Genomic DNA, 17,697 nt, shown 5'->3' on the forward strand with positions numbered 1-17,697 from the left:
CTTCCTACTTCAATCAGTGTATACATTTGCAACTGAAACAATAACGCTTGTATGCAGGATTCTAATAAATTCATTAGCAATCATTTTTCATTAGCATGCTTTTCCATGTCATACTTATTCCAACTCTTCTTTAATAATATATTGTACTTAAAATGTATAAGTCTATTAAGAGATTCAAATCAAATATCCCCACAAACTTGCTTAAATGAACACCTTTTAATGCAATGCTACATTTTCATGTGTTCTTTTTCTGGTGAGAGTGGTAATAGGAATATGTTATGATTTGATATTTTGTTCTTTCCTGTAAACAAGACAATGTTGAATACTGTTATAATTCTATTGCAGGCTTTTTTGGAAATGGCTTCTGAAGAATGTGCTATTAGTATGGTGAACTACTGCTCTTCTGCTATACCTTACATCCGCAGTCAGCCTGTGTATATTCAGTATTCCAACCACAGAGAACTTAAGACTGACAATCTACCTAGTCAAGCCGTAAGTATATTATTTTCATTCAATAAGATGGAATGATATATGACTTACATTAGTAAATAGACTATTTTCTATTAATACTACATTAATGATCATATTATAATAGATACTTTTTTCTGTGAGTTGTAATCTAGACGGCAAGTTCTTTCAGAAAGGGACTCGGTACCTCTAGAATTACTGTAGGAGTTCAAGTTCATGAATGGCCATTCTGATGGCCAGGAAGCCCATTGAATTGGGCAGGAAGCCTGCGTGGATGAACAAGCATTTCCTGGCAGAACTCAACAAAAAGGAGGCATAGAAGAGGTGTAAGCATGACCAGGTTACCCTGGAAGAATATAGAGATGTTATCTTAATATGCAGAGAGTTGTCATAGCAAACTGACCATGAGCCAGCAGTGTACCATTGTGACCAAGAAAGCCAATGGTATTCTGGCAAGCATTACAAAGAGCATGGCCAACAGAGTGAGGGAGGTGATCCTGCCCTGATGAGACCACATCTGTAATATTTCTGTCTTGGCTCCCCAGTTCAAGAAAGTCAGGGAACCTCTGGAGAGTCCAGCAGAGGGCCACAAAGATGATTGAGGACCTAGAGCATTCCATATATGAGGAAAGGTCGAAAGACCTGGGCTGCTCAGCCTTGAAGAAAGACTGAGACAGGATCTTACCAGTGTAACTACAGTAGTAGTAATTACAGGGAGGGAGTCAAGTGGATGGCTCTTTTTGGTGGTGCCCAATGACAGAACAAGGGGTAATGTGCATAACCTGAACTCAGGACATTCCATCTGAACAAGAGGAACTTCTTTACTTTGAGGGTGACAGCACAGGATCAACCTGCCTGGAGATATTGTGGTCTGCTTCTCTGGAGACAGTCAAAACCCATCTGTTAGCTTTCCTTTGCAATATGCTTTAGGGAACCTGCTTTAGTAAGGGATTTGGACTTGATGGAGTCCCTTCCAAACCCTGTGATTCTGTTATCTTCATTTACATCACAGATGATGACATAGGACACATCCTCAGCATGTTTGTGGATAATGCAGAACTGGGAAGAGTGTTTGACATCCCAGATAGTTGCACTGCTTGTTGTTGAGAGGAAACTAGACATGCTGGAGAAATGGACTCATGAGAATCTGATTAAGTTGAACAAAAGAAAATGCTAACTCCTGCACTTGGGAAGGAGTAGACCCTTGTGACAATTGTGTGTTAGGAGCAACTAGTTGGAAAGCAGCTAGCTAGCCTACAGAATGATCTATGTTTGCTCATGAACCCCAACTTTACCATAAGGCAGCAGTGTGTCCTTCCAGCAAAGAAGGCCAACAGCATCCTCAGCTGCAGAAAGCAGAGTACACTGCCTTCAGATTGACAGATTGATAGGCAGTGACTCTTCCCCTCTATTCAGCACTGGTGAGACACAAATATGGAGTACAGTCGTGGACTCCTCAATAGAAAGACATAGACATTAATGGAGCAAGTCCAGCAAAAGGCCATGAAGGTAGTTGAGAAACTGGAGTATCTGTCATTACGGGTGTGGAGGGAGCTGGGTTTATTCAGCCTGGGAGAGAGAAATCGGGGTATTTTATCAATGTGTGCAAGTAACTGGGGAGAGGTGAGGTGTAGACAGCCTCTTTTCTTGTCACTGAGCATCAATGAAAAGAGTCCATGTTCATAAACTCAAATAAAGAAAAATGAACTGAAATTTAAAAAGCAAGCAAACAAAAAGCTTTTTATTTTGAGCATGGCCGAACCATTGGAATGTGTTACTCAGAGATGTTATGGAATATCCATCCTTGGAGGCATTTAGAACTTAGCTGGAAACAGTCGTACGCTAGGTGACTTCTTTGAAGAAAGGGTCTTGGACTGGATAATCTCTGAAGGTACCTTCCATCCTCAACTGTTTTTCAGTTGTGTTTTCAGCTACTCAGAGACTTAGGATGCACCTGTCTTGCTTATGTAAAGTGAGACTGAGGCTGTGCTCAATTAGAAAACAAAATAGAAAGAAATCATTCTATTAGGTCTGTCAGCTGACTTGAATATATGTTTCTGAAAAAGCAAATCTATTAATTGTGGTTTTGTATGGTGAACTTCAAGTTCTACTTAACTTCTCATAGGAAAGAGAAATTAGATTCTCCTGAAGATGTGATATAGTCAGAGTAGAGTTTATTACCTGCTGCAGAAAAGTTCCCTACTTTTTCTGGGAATCTCCCAATTTGTATTCAGTGCTGAAGAGTCGATTGTTTGCCCCATTCTGCTCCGGAGCTTCGGTTAAATACATTCTTTGATTGTTGGGGAGGAAGCATTATGCTTTCTTATACATTCCTGCAAGAATACAAATGCATGAACAGAAAATGACTTTTTGCTTTTCAACCACATATTATAAATCAAACAATAAAATATGAAGGAAGAAGTGCTTCTGGTTCTCTCTCTTTGTAGATTCTAAGAACTTCATTATTTTTCTGGGAATTAACAGATAAAATTAGTGAATTCTTCAGAACTCTCTATTCCTAGCTGGTTGATAAAGTCAAGATTGCTGCAAAATTGTTTTTCTTTTATCGAATATATCGGAATTGTTGGTACATAGAAGTTACAGATAATAACTTCTTTCTCGCATATACTAACTTTGTTTCTTAAACCCCTTTTTCCTACAGTTGGTGATAAATTCTAAGCATGTAGCTATGTAACCATATTTGTTTTCTAAAAGGCATATTATGTCTTGCAGATGTAGAGATAAATATTTCTAGTATTATTTTCTTATGTAGAACACAGACTGTTGGAAAAATAAAATACTTGTCTTGTTGGCACTGAGATATCTTTTTGTTTTCTTGCACGTAATGTCAGAAGGAATCATTTTGTGATGTCAAAACAGTTCCATGAAGCTTTTCTAGATAACTTCCTGTTCTTAAAAATAAGATAATGAGTTACTGTTTTGTTAATGATGTTTGTCAAATGTAAACTTTTGTCTGGCAGAGCCCTGCATGAGGGATCTTGAAGGCTAACACTGCAAAAGAGCTTTTGTCATAAGATGATTGTGCCTTCATTTTGAAAGAACAAGCCTTCTGTATAAGGAAAAGAATGGGAACTTTCCTCTCACTGAGGTTTAGTAGGAGAATCACAGAATGGCCAGGGTTGGAGGGGACCTCAAGGATCATGAATCTCCAACCCCTTGCCACAGGCAGGACCACCAACCTCCCCATTTAATACTAGACCAGGCTGCCCAGGGCCCCATCCAACCTGGCCTTGAACACCTCCAGGGACGGGGCATCCACAACCTCTCTGGGCAGCCTGTTCCAGCACCTCACCACTCTCTCTGTAAAGAACTTCCCCCTGACATCCAACCTAAATCTCCCCTCCCTCAACTTAAAACCATTTCCCCTTGTCCTGCAGTTATCAACCCTTTCAAAGACTTGTTTCCCCTCCTGTTTGTAGGCTCCCTTTAGGTACTGAAAGGCTGCAATGAGGTCACTCCTCAGCCTTCTTTTCTCCAGGCTGAACAAGCCGAGCTCCCTCAGTCTGTCTTCATAGGGGAGGTGCTTCAGTCCCCTGGTCATCTTCGGGGCTCTCCTCCGGACCCCCTCCAACAGCTCCGTCTTTCTTGTACTGGGGGGCTCCAGACCTGGACACAGTGCTCCAGATGGGGCCTCACAAGAGCAGAGTAGAGGGGGACAATCACCTTCCATATCCCTGCTGGCCACCCCTCTTCTGATGGAGCCCAGGATACCATTTGCTTTCTGAGCTGCAAGAGCACACTGCTGGCTCATGTTAAGTTTTTAATCCATCAGGACTCCCAGATCCTTCTCTGAGATGGGCAAGTGTCTAACTGTAGATTAAGTTTCCAATGACTGAGAATACTCTCTGTTGCCCTTTTAAGTGAATCTTTAATGCAAGATAAAGGCTTAGCTTCATTTACCTGAAACTACTGTAATTTGTAGTAATAATAGTCATATAATGTCATGGTTTTGATCTCTAGAAACTACATGCCCATGCTTCATTGATGGACATATTATATTGTTAGTTGTGCTCTTTGTGCAAGCTGACATTAGTAATATCCCTCAATGCCTAGAACTATATGAAAGCAAGCTCTTAAATGATGAATTTATCAATTGGAATGGAAAGTATGTAACTTTTTAAAAAGTCTCTATGTTTAATGTTTTATTTGTATTTCATAGTGCTAGTATTATCGTTGTTACATTCAGTATTGAACAGCTGGGGAAGAAGTGGCTGAGGGATATTCTCAGAGGCAGCTACTCTAAAGAATAACTGCTCTCTAATTGGACTTCTGGACTAGGTTTCTAGTAGAAATCTGACATTAATACTCCTTTTTTAATGAGCACTTGTTGTTAATTAGCAGTATTAAAAAGTGAAGGAGTTTGAGATACCCTTAAAGTAGCAATTCTGTGAGTAATTGAACTCACCTAGCAGTATTTTACTGTCATAATGAGCTAGTCTTGGATGTTGTTTCTCCTGCTTCCAGCTGTGTGTTCTACTCTCTGCTTTATAGCTCTGGTGCTTCCTGGATTCTTCTGAATGATTCAGCTCGTAACTTGGCAGTTAAAAACTGAACAGTTTGCTGGGGTAATATGCTGAATACTTTATGATTCAGAAGAAAAATGTAGCAGGATTATCTCAGTACTAGTGATCTTTGTGATCAGCATATTACACTTTAAGTAACTGCACTTAGAAGCTCAGTTTACTAGAACTTGTCATCAACTTCATTATTGTTAAAGTAACCATGATACTGTGATTTCAAATGCACATTTTTATGCCTGCAATATGTAAACCTTAATGTTTTTCAGGTGCACACCAAGCTGTGCTCACTCCATCCACAGCAGAACACAGTGAAAGGAAATATGATGATGAAACTCATAGGCTGTGATAATGACAGGGGTATTGCTCACCTGCTGCCATCATAATTAAGTGGATTTGATTTGAGGCAGATGAACTTAATTTTTTGCCCTTTAAAAGTAGAGTAAGATAGTAAGAAGAAAAAGAATAAAAAACAAACCCACTACAAAACCAAAACCCAACGCAACCTGAAAACCATCTTTACCTGAAGGCCTTGCCTTTCACTTCTGATCCCTTTACTGTTACCTCTTCCCCTTCCCATTCAGTACAGGAGAAAGAAAATGGAAGTTGTGGTCTATTTGTATAGCTTTTTCTCTGCTCCTTCCTGCTCCAATCTGACATGTTTTCTCTCCCTAATCTTGCTGAGAGGAGTGAGGGCGAGAGATGCATGAAGAAGAAATCTTGCTGTGTACTTCTGAGCAGTGGTAAAAGCAAACTGATTCAGTGGTTTGGAGGTCCAAAAGGTTGTTACTTTTGCTGTCTTCAGAAGAAGTCATGTCAGTTTGCCTGGATTACATTTTTTTTTTATATGTTGTGAAGTCTATCTTCTAAAGATTTTATTCCTGGAGTGTTATTACTGCTTTGATAATTTTATCTTTTTTTTTTTTTTCTTTTTTAAAGCCTCTGACTTGTATTAGCTTGAGATACTGAGACTTTTTTTTTCTGTGGCCTTTATGTTCTGCGTGAATTAGAAATACTTCTTAAAGTATGTTTTGAAAGAACTTTTTTCATAAGTTCTAATATTAGAAGATAAATCTCAGTAGCTTCAAGACATGAAGAAAATATCTTCTCCAGTAAACCCTTCTCACTGACTTTTTTTTCCTGTCAATGTGTCAGTAACATAGCAGCAGGCTTCCCACAGAAACATAGGGCTTCATTTTTACATTGTGCTTTCTTAAAGATAAGTGTATCTTAAATAAGTTTTGGAATGTGCTTGGTTGGGTAACAGTTTTTGTTTTCTGTACTAATACTGCATGTAGGGATTACAGCAAAAATCAGTGCTCATCTTTAACTTGTGCTAACATGAAAAGTACTGGAATCTTGCTAACTTGTCTGTCTGATGAGTGTCATTTGTCTCTTTGCCTGATTGGTTTATCTGCAAAAACAAATAAATAAGGCAACAAGATTCAAGGGTGTGGTGAAGGTAGCAGCCACAGAAAAAAAAATCACACATTTGCAAGTAAGACTACTTATTTTCAGTTCAGTACATGAGGGAATGCTTTCTTTCTCCTTCTACAAAAACAATATTGCCTACTTTTGAATACACTCGCACAGTCAATTATGACCCTTTCATTTGAGGTTTTTTTTAAATTAAATTTTAGAGATCTCAACTTAGCAACTGAGCATTAAATTACTTGTGTTTTAGTATCTAGGCTCAGCTCTGAGGGATAGTTTATTCTGGAAGCTTAGAAGAAACTAGGTAACATCCACACCTTGTGTCATGTTTAGTCCGTCTTCCAAGAGAAGAGTGTTACTGAGATATGGCTTCAAGTCACAACACTATGTTTGGAAAGGAATGTCTCTCTGCAAGACTATTAGAAGCAATCCAAAGGTCTTTTTGAGAAAAGCCCAGTCAAAAAGACTTCTCAAATTCCAGTGAGGTGGTTTGAGAAGTGAGTTTAAAGATGTTTTATTTTGTGGCTGATAGTTTGGCTCTGGGAAGAAAAAGAACAGAATGTGCACCTTTTAAGCTTGTGTTTACCAAAACTCAGTTCCTGGAGAAAATCGAATCCTAATAAAGCAAACCAAGCAATGTGTGCTTTACTGACTGGTCGAAAATCCATTACCGTGTTGTTGTATTTCCATAGATATTTACAAAGAGGGAATATGGCTTTTAAATGCTGCACATTAAATGCATTTTACATCTTTGCTTTGTAAGAGATCTTTGTTTAGATATAAATAGTTTGCATGTGTGTAAGTTAATTGTGGTCTCTGCTGTGATTTCAGAATGCTCAAGCTGCACTGCAAGCTATGAATACTGTGCAGTATGGAAACGTGGCTGTTACAAGTGCTTTTGTTCCTGAAGGTGCGGTTCCTCCAAGTCACAGTTCTGTTCTTCGAGTCATTATTGAAAATGTTTTCTACCCTGTCACTTTAGAAGTGCTGAATCAGGTAATAAGAATTGGTAAAACAAATAGTAAAATCTGTTTCTATGCTGCTTCTATAAATAGCGTTTTTTTTTTTTTTGAACCTATGGATCCTTAGTTGTGCAATACTCAGCTTGAATAAGGACTGTTACTTCCAACATGATTTGTTGTAATTTAGAGATCTAGGCTTGAATTGGTTTTACTCCAAAAAAACAAAAAACAAAACAAAAAAAACAACAACAACAAAAAAACGAACCGATTAAACAGGACTTTTCTAGTTGGTTTTTCATGATTTTTTTTTTTTTTTTTCTTCTTTGGTTGGTTGGTTTTGTTTGTTTCTTCTCCGGTTTGTAGTTCTTTAACTTAGTTAAAATTGTAGCAAGATTTCTGTGGAAGGAATAATCAACTCAAAATTTGAGTTGATTATTCCTTCAGTATTTTGAATTTGTGCCTAGGAACTAGTGAATTTTTGCCTTAATTTGTGTTCAGTAACTTTTTAAAGTTCATGTTATATTTTAGCATTTTAAAATCACTTTTACAGTTTGGTACAAGGGATGTTACATGCAAGTAGAATTGGTTGGGCAAATATTTTAAATTATCAAAAGCTCTTAGAATGTCACTTGCTTTACTCACTGAGAACTATAATAGTAGGCTATAGTTATGAAAGACATTACCATAATTTCTGACTGTGATAATTGAGGATTTGTCAGTATTTTTCTTTCGGGTATTGCAAAGAGTTTCATACTTAAAGCTTTTATAAATACCAGTAAATCTTTGCAACAGAAAACATGACCCTAATATGATTTTCCTGAGTTAATATGATATAAAATGATTAGCAATCTTTTGCAAGGAGCTGCAGTCTGGACAAAGATGTTTTGCTACTCTACTTAGCATCTCAAATGCTTATTATCAACACTTGCTTTTTCCTCTTGCTTCCTTATATTAATTTTTTCTCTTTATCCCTCCAACAAGTATGGATTAATTTGTATGCTACTAGCTGTCACTTAGAAGTCAAACTTTTTGTGATCTAAACTTCTGTTTATACCTTCAGGTGTTATTTACTCAATAATAAATCATACAACTTGTATGTCAACTGTTTCAAACGATTAGTGTACTCAGAATAATCTATTAGCTATCAGTGCATAGCAACAGCAACTCCTGGATCTAGCTTGTGTGCTTTTTGTTACTGCTCTTGGGTTTCTTTGTTGATATAGACAAAGCAGACAGTGGAAGAAGGGACTCATATTGTATTACCTTAATCTGACTGATGTTTACTTCTGTGCAGCAAAATTGTATTTTTCAGTGTTTGAGTTGTCCTATCATCCTCACTTAACTATTTCTGCAATAGGTCCAATAGGTCTAGAAAATCAGGTAACACTTGAAAAGGGAGCTTAATTGGAGTTCATAATAAGGGACATTGTCCTCTAATTAAAGCAGCACTTTGTGCATGATAGAGAGCTGCAGTGCTGCAAAGAAACCTCACTTTGTAAGTGTGGAAAGCTAATGGAAATGAGAGAATTTCACTGACAAGTATACTATCATATACTTATAGGCAGGCTGTCATCCAAAACTTCAGTGTACATATAATATTTGTTTATTTATTTGTTTATTCACAATCTACCTTAAAATATCTATTGTAAGTAACAGAATACTTGGTGTTATATTTGTAGAAACAAAACTGTGAGGTTTAGGTTTAGAAACAAATAGGTATATCTTAAAATGTCAATTTGTTTTTGTGGAAATATGCATGGAAGCACACATTTAGAAACTGCACTTAAACCTTTCTTAAGGGGAAGCATTTTGTGAACAGGAACTTGATAGCAACTTTAAATTGCTTTGAAAAAAAGTTTCTGTTCTGTCTTCTACCAGGAAATGATGACTGTAGCATAAAATCCTGAAAAACTGGGCACGGAGTTTTATAACAATGACTCCATGACTCTAAGGCTAATAGGCTGAAAAGATATGCTTGTCCTTATCTTTTGTGTATCTTTCCCTTCTAGGATTAATACTTTTCTAGGGGTTCTGCTTTTCTGACTGCTGTGGTGCTTCTCATTGCTTTAGAACTTTGTTCTAAAACTATTGGCGCTTTCAAAACTCACTTTTCCTCTTTCATTGTTACTTCCGCAATCATTTCTTTGCACTTGCATGATATGTCTTAACCTCGCTATATTTTTGTCCACATTCTCCATGAGTGCCCCAGTGTGACATGATGACATGTATTACATGCTCTCATTCTGAATGTACTTTGTATATATGTGCATATATACAAAATTTCAGCCTTTAAAAACTTTTCTACAATGCCTACATTTGGAGTAAATCAAACACCACTCAATTATAAATTGATACATTTATAAATCAAGAAAAGGATGGGTCTCAAGTGAGTGCTTGTCTTGCTTCTTTCCTTCTTTTGTCTTTGTCTTCCACTTAAGACAGTGAATCCATGTTGTTAATGTGTCTACAAATTACTTATTGGAGAGAGATGTTTGATGATCAGTTTGCAGAAATTACTTGAGATATAGGCTGTAAGGGTACCTCTTGACAGTTTGCAGTTGCCATCTAACTGACTTGCAAAAGTCCATTTCTCATAACTCAGCTTTGTCATAACTCAGCTTTGACTCCTTAGGCTGATCTTATAATTTTTAGTCGCTGTTATTAGTAATTGCTAATTCTTTAGAGGAATTTTATCCTTTTCCATCTTTTATATTTTTTTCTTTTTTTTTAACCTGAAACAAATTCTGATAGCAATTTATTTCTGTTCGGCTCTTACAAAAGGTATGTCTCAGAAAATTTATATAAAGTATTTAAATGCTGGTTGTTTTTTTGTTTGTTTTTTTAAAAGGAATTCATTCCCTGAATTAATTTAAAATCCATATTTCTTTCTTCTCAGATTTTCTCTAGGTTTGGATTTGTCTTGAAGATTGTCACCTTTACAAGAAATAATCAGTTTCAAGCTTTGATCCAATATGCTGAACCAGCGAATGCATATTATGCCAAAATGGTAAGTGCAGTGTACTCACTGTGTTTTCCTTGCACAGGTAAGATGGCCATTATGCATAACATTACTGACAGCTTGCTCATTAACTTTGACTTCTTTTCATTCTAACTGTCTTGTTGCACTAGAATAACTTTGACAGCCCTCATTAGAGTGGTACTCTACCATCAAATGTAAGCGTGTAGCACACAGAAATCAGCATGGTTCTACCAAATCAAAGTTTAGAGCTGTTGGTAGGGAAGACTGGTAGCTCTGGTTGTGACAAAAAGTCTTTTCTGTGTCAAACTAACTAAACTGTTTTTGTTGAGGATTAATCTGAAGACTGGGTTAACTTTGAATGACTGCCAGGTGCCCACCAAGCTGCTCTCTCAGTTCCACTCCTCAGCAAGACAGGAAGAAAATAAGATGAAAAGCTTGTGAGTTGAGATAAGAACAAGATCACTTGCCAGTTACCATCATGGGTAAAATAGATTCAACTTGAGGAAGATAAATTTATTTCACATTGATACGGATAGTGAGAACTAAAAACAAAACTAGAAGCACCTTCCTCTCACACCTCTTCTTTTCAGGTTCTGTTTCACTCCTGTCTCTTCTACTACTTTCTCCTTCTGTAAGCAGTACAAGTGTGTGCAAAATGGAATTTGTGGTCAGTCCATAGCACTTAGTCTCTATTGCTCCTTCCTCCCCACACTGTTCCCCTGGCTCCAGTGTGGGCTCTCTACTGTGGAATATGGTCCTTCATAAAGGCTGCATATGAGCTGTAGCCCCTTCCCACAGGATGTAGTCATTCAGGAACAGCAGGAGCAGAGCAGCTCCTGCTCCACTCTGGGTTCCTCTCCATAGGCTACAGCTCCAGCCCAGGCCTGCTCCTGCAGGGGTGTGAGTTGTGCCATAGGCTGTACCTCTCCAGGCCACATCCACTGCTGCACCAGGGGCTTCTCCACTGCTGCGTGGGGAGATCTGCGCTATGCAGCGCCCACAGCCTGCAACCTGCTCTGCATTGGGCCTCTCCTGAGCTGCAGGGAGCTGCTGCTCTGCGCATGGAGCACATTATGCCCTCCTCCTGCACTGACCTCGATTCTCTCATGTTTCCTACTCCTCCCTCTGACAGCTGATGTGCAGTTTTGTTTTTTTTCTCTTTCTTAAAAATGTTATCACAAAGGCACCACCAGTGCATTCTGCTTTCGAGCTGTCTGGAGTGGGCCTAGTCAAAAGAGTTGCCTTTATACTCAGCTTAGAGATGAAAAGCACAGAATATTTACCTATTGATACTTGCACTTCTTTCTATTTTTTGATACAGATAAAAATAAACTTAGGAGGGAGGTTTGCAACGAAGTGTTTTGTATCTGAAAACTTAACTATTTGTTTCCAGGCTCTAGATGGCCGAAATATCTACAATGCATGCTGCACTCTACGTATTGATTTCTCCAAGTTAACAAGCCTTAAGGTGAAGTACAACAATGAGAAAAGCAGAGATTTCACTCGCTTTGACCTTCCAGCTTCTGATGTCCAACTACCCCTGGATCCAGCCATAATTGCTGCCTTTGGTAAGAAGCCTTTATTTTGTGATAAATATGCAGTATGATCATTATGCTTTTTACATTGCATACACTTAGGGGTTTTATTCTTTGTCTGTATAACAGATTCTGTTGAAAACAAACAAAAGAACATTTTATGTATAATTCTAATTGTTAGATTCAGTAAAGTTTGTGTAGAAAGCAGAAAATCCTATTCTAGATAAATGAGTGTCTGAAGCTTTGTTCAGATAAATGGTTATCAGAACATATTCAGGTGAGCAAACTAAAAGCATTATCAAAAAGCTGTATTTTTAGAGTGGTGTGGAATTACATCATTGGTGTAAAGCAATATAATAAACATCGCATATCAGAAAAGTCAATGGCAGCCATTCAAAACTGACTGATTCCCTAAAGCTACTTGAAAGTAACTGTTTTAAAATATGCTAGCTCTTGTTTGCTGGTATTTTAGGATGACTGCTTGCTTTAAGGAATAAACTATAAGAAATACACAGGTATTACAGTTATATTTTATAGTTGCCTTCTAAAAGAATATATTAGTAAATCCCTTTAGTAAATTTTGAAAGTCACTTCCATTGCATAGAGAAAGCATTATCTGCTTGAAGTGTCTTTTGGAGAAGTCTTTTTGGCGTAAACAGCACATGCATGCTTGTTTATTCAACTTTGATAGTAAGTGCAAATCATCAAACAGATTAATGTGTTATGCTTCCATACGTGTGTTCAAACAGCACTTGGCTGAATGGTGTGATGAAAAAACATTGGGAGTCATGTCAGTACTTATGCTAACTGTTTTATTACTAGTACAGGGAGGTATGATGGAGAACTATCTCAGCCTTTCTATAATTCTGTGATAAAGCAGGTATCAGGATAATGCATTCAATTTTACTGTAGACTTAAAGGTATCCTAATAGTAAAAAAAAAAAAAAAAAAAAAAAAAAAAAAGGCAGATTTTATGAATGTTTTGAATTTTAAAATCTTCCTCACCCATTCAGTATGGGCAGAAATACATGAATGACTGTGCTTTGAAAGCTACCTGCTGGCTGTAAAGCAAATGATTTTACAAATAAAACATGCATCAAGGAGTTCCAGATCTTTCTGCATTAGTTTTGACTACTTTTACATATATGATTTTGGTATCAGTGTGCAACATGCAGATCTCATTTGGCAGAATGAAAGCTCTTTATCTCTTCATTAACATTTCCATTACCATTCTTGGACTGTGAATAAGTGATTAGTATCTTTATTCATATCTTTATTGCCAGAACTTGTCAGCATAATGCACACACTGGTGTATTATGAAGAACACAGTGGCATGCTTTGGTCTGATGAATGTATTCCATTGTTTGTATTAAAGGTGCTTTGACACTACAGATAAGAGGAGGTGTGACATTATGCAATATTTATGAGTACTTGATCTCTTTCATTTATTGTTATTGTGATTCATAACTGATACTTCATATGGTGCTGTATTATTTGTATCAACCATTTGTTAGTGAGCATAGCTCACATCACATCAGTGATGAAAGTCTGAGTACTAAAACACTGCAGATTTGTATGTTTCATGTAATGATTGTGTGTCTTGATTTAAGATAAAAAGCCAACAGTCCAGAGTGCTAACATATGAAAGAATCCAGAAGTCAACTTGCATCTAACACAACCTTACTTGTTACCCAAGGTAGTGCTTAACTCCACATAGTAGCATGAAAGCCAGTGAGCCTCCTTTGAAGCAAGATCTTTCTACACTGGTATTCCAAATCTGTTCAATGCTTGTAAATGCAGGTGCTGGTTTTTTAAATGTATTTATACTGGAAAGGTGCTTCTGCTTGAAAAGAAAAATATACTTTAGTAGCTACTAGAATTCAGAAATTCACACTGATTTTGGTTGTTTAATTATGTAGCCATACTTTCTCATAAATATCTAGGAAATAGTGATATCTCATCATTGTAAAACATTGCATGATTTACTTCCAGAAAACTTCTGGAATGTATTTCAGTTTTATTAACAAAAAATATACTTAGCAAACACTGCACCACAGATGTCTAAACTTCAATGAATGCTAAACTATGCTGGGCTTTCATTATAAAATTTGCCTAAATTGCATTTTAGAGAGGGACACTGAGAGACATGTAATATTAGATTTAAGAAGCGACTAAAAAATGTAAACACAGAAATGTGGATTTCAATTAGAAGGGTTTTTTTAATTTTATTCAAACATTTATAGAAGATGTAATAACAGATGAAAGCGAGAATAGCAGCGTTGGCAGCTGCCTCATTCCTGAAGTCTCTTCTGTTTTCCAGGAATGTTAAAGTCTCTGTTTTAATTAGATGTTTTCTATCACTAGGGTCCGAAGGTATCATCTTCCAACCACAAGTAGGGACTGGTGGATTTGTCCCGTTTGCATACATTCCTCAAGGGCCTGGTAATGTTCTATCTTCAATTTAAAAACAAACAAACAAAAAAAAAACCATGCATGCACCAAACAAACAGACAAAAAAATCTAGAGCCATCAGTGCTTCCATTTGCATTTGGGGCTAGCAGTCTGTCAGAATACACCTGGCTTCAAAGCGGTGTGTGTTAAGTGTAGCAGTCAGAACACATTTTCGTTATTCTGGTTCTCTTTGTGTATCATAGCATTCTTGCCAAATTTCTTGCCATAATAAAAAACATATGTTGATATAATTTTTAATTTAATAAATGAAGAAATGTAATGCTTTGGAAAAGATTACCTGCAGGAGAAGAAATTTTAAGTATCTGTTTTTCTAAGAATTGAAAGTCATCTTTGACATTCAAAGGGTAAAAGAAATCTCCTCTTTTCTAAATATAAAATGAGAACTAAGTAGTCTTCTAAACATGGCAATCTGTTCCTTCCTAGCACAGGATAAACTCTGGGCTGCAATTTGTATCCCCTTTTCAATGGATCTGTTGCTGTGGCTCAATATTTCTTTATCACAAGAGAGGAAGTGTATTTTGCTTTATTAATCAGATACTAGGAATACCTTAACTTCCAAATATTATTTTTATTGAAGATCAAGTTTTTTGTTTTGAAGAGCCTAGTTTGCTTTTGTCTTCTAAAATGTCTCAAGTGATGCTGTAAGTACAATTTCAAATCTTTCAATTTCACCTCTACCTGGAGTACTTTCTTTTCTTGCAGTTACCACATCTGTGGCATCTGTACAGATGAGTAATCCAGGTGTTCCAGGAAATTCTGTTTTACTGGTCAGCAACCTCAACCCTGAGGTAGGTTTGAGTAGTACTAATGCAAGTGACTACTTGTACCAGCTGCCAGAATCCTTACTGCAAATTAACTTTAGTTGAAGCAACAAATGATCAAAGTTCTATGCTGATAATACCAAAATCTGAGCATTACTTATGGAGCAGATCGTCTTGAGGGAGATCACACAGTGTATGCAGGACAAGCTAGAGATCAGGCCCAGGCAGCATGGGTTCACCTAAGGCAGGTTCTGCTTGACAAATCTAATCTCTTATGATGAAGTAACCCACCTGGTGGATGAGGGAAAGGCTGTTGACATAGTCTGTGTAGATTTCAGGAAAGCCTTTGACACTGTCTCCCGCAGTATTCCTCTGGGGAAGCTGGCAGCCCTTGGATTGGACAGGTACACTCTTTGCTGGGTAAAAAAACTGCCTGGAGAGCTGGGCCCAGAGAGTGGTGGTGAATGGAATTAAATCCAGCTAGTGACTTGTCACAAGCAGCGGTTCTCCAAAGGTTGGTACTGGGGCCTATCCTCTTAAATATTATTACTGATGATCTGGATGAGGGCATTGAGTGCACACTCAGTAAATTTGTAGATGACACCAAGTTGATAGGAAGTGTCAATCTGCCTGGGGGTGAGAAGGCCCTACAAAGAGATCTGGGCACGCTGGCTAGCTTGTCTGGGGCCAGTAGGATGAAGTTCAGCAAGACCAAGTGTTGAGTTTGTTCTTTGGCCACAACAACTCCAGGCAATGCTACATGCTTGAGACAGAGTGGCTTCTATGTAGAAGAAATGGACCTGGGGGTATTGATTGATGTTTGGCTGAACATGAGCCAGCAGTGTGCCCAGGTGGCCAAGAAGGCCAATGGCATTCTGGCTTGTAGCAAAAATGGTGTTGCCAGCAGGAGCAAGGAACTGATCATCCCTCTGTACTCAGTATTAGCAATGCTGCACTGAAAATTGCGTTCAGTTTTGGACCTTTCAGTGCAAGAAAGACATTGAGGCCCTGGAGTGTGTCCAGAGAAGGGAAACAAGGCTGTGAGGGGTCTGGAGCACTGGCCTTATGACAAGCAGCTGAGGGAACTGGGATTGTTCAGTCTGGAGAAGAGGAGGCTCAGGGGAGACCATATCGCTTTCTACAAATACCTGAAGAGGGGTTGTGGTGAGGTGGGGGGATCAGCCTCTTCTCCCGTGTAACTAGTCATAAGACTAGAGGGAATGGCTTCAAGTTGTACCAAGGGAGATTCAGGTTGCATGTTACGAAAACATTCTTCTCTGAAAGAGTGGTCAGGTGCTGAAACAGGCTGCCCAGAGAGGTGGTGGAGTCACCAACACAGGAGGTGTCCAAGAAACACTTAGATGTGATACTGAGGGACATTGTTTACTGGGGAAATATTGGTGATTGGTGAAGGGTTGGACTGGATGATCTTAGAGGTCTTTCCCAACCTTGGTGAATCCACGATTCTATGACCTCTGTTTTCGTTTGAGCAAATTTCCATTACTGATAAAGCTTAGAAATTCTGTTCAGCAGTGAAAAGGTTCTAAGCACAATTTACTTCAGGAAAAAAATAGTTTAGTAATGTAATGGTGAGTTTGTAATTAGTGAACTGTCTGAGGTTATACATGCAAAATGTTTGAGGTAGTACACAACACAGGGCTAAACTCATTGATACCTCAGTGATATTACAGTTCTTAAGGTGCCATTTTTATCATTAGAAAAAGTAAAGAATTTTTCATTTGATATATGAGAAGTCATGTTTTCATCTTTCTTTCTCTTCTCTCTGGTTTCTCTTCACTTTACTTTTTTTCAAAACATTGATAGAACATTCCTTGTCTTTCATCCCAGAGCAGAGGAGCTGAGGAAAGGCCTTATGGAGCTGCAGCTCCTCACAGGAGCTGTGTCAGAGGAGGTCAGGGAAAGGCTGTGCCCCAGAGGGTGGTGGGCATGGCACAGCTCCTAGGGGCAGGGCACGGCCATGAGCTGCTGGAGCTCGGAGCATTTGGGCACCGTTCTCACACACAGGGTTGGGGTTTGTGTGGCGCTGTGTGGAGCCTGGGCTTGGAAGGGACTCCTAAGGACCACTGGATCCAACTCAGGATATTCTGTGGATTCCAGTTTGGCAAGCTTTTTCAGATTGAAGAGGAAGGCATGGGTGTCTTTTGGTATGACATATCTATAAATCCATTTTTTAACGTCAATAAATATGTCTATTCACTTTTTATAGTATCGCATAATTGTTTTTTCTCCTATGTGTTCGCAATAAAACTGCCAAGGACAACTTGGGTAGTTACTTTTGCAGTGCTTTGTTTCTTAGCCTTGCACTTGTCACTCAGACTTTACATTAATCTATACTTAACTAGAAGCAATTTACATCTCTTAATAAGTATGCTTTAGAAAGGCCATAACATAATACAGAATTTTACTTAACTGCTGATAAGCAATTCTACTACAGTAATGTAAAACTCTTGTTTGTTTTATGCTCTCATTGGATTCACTTAACCATAAAACTTATGAAATTAGGAGGTATTGTCAAAATGGAAGTCA

General features: G+C 38.1%; 1 protein-coding gene across 7 annotated transcripts in view; it reads left to right on the plus strand.

Moving 5' to 3' along the window:
* The window catches only part of PTBP3 (polypyrimidine tract binding protein 3), a 54,029-nt gene that overhangs the window by 27,502 nt on the left and 8,830 nt on the right, over nucleotides 1-17,697 (plus strand). For all 7 annotated transcript variants that reach the window (XM_085214357.1, XM_085214361.1, XM_085214358.1 and 4 more), the window contains exons 6-11: nucleotides 346-492; nucleotides 7,272-7,436; nucleotides 10,299-10,409; nucleotides 11,776-11,950; nucleotides 14,282-14,359; nucleotides 15,092-15,177. In XM_085214357.1, the coding sequence (XP_085070483.1) occupies nucleotides 346-492; nucleotides 7,272-7,436; nucleotides 10,299-10,409; nucleotides 11,776-11,950; nucleotides 14,282-14,359; nucleotides 15,092-15,177 (762 nt within the window). The remainder of the gene's footprint in view (nucleotides 1-345; nucleotides 493-7,271; nucleotides 7,437-10,298; nucleotides 10,410-11,775; nucleotides 11,951-14,281; nucleotides 14,360-15,091; nucleotides 15,178-17,697) is intronic.

Source organism: Meleagris gallopavo, chromosome Z (genome assembly GCF_905368555.1).
Source record: "Meleagris gallopavo chromosome Z, MGAL_WU_HG_1.1, whole genome shotgun sequence".
NCBI classification, from domain to species: domain Eukaryota; kingdom Metazoa; phylum Chordata; class Aves; order Galliformes; family Phasianidae; genus Meleagris; species Meleagris gallopavo.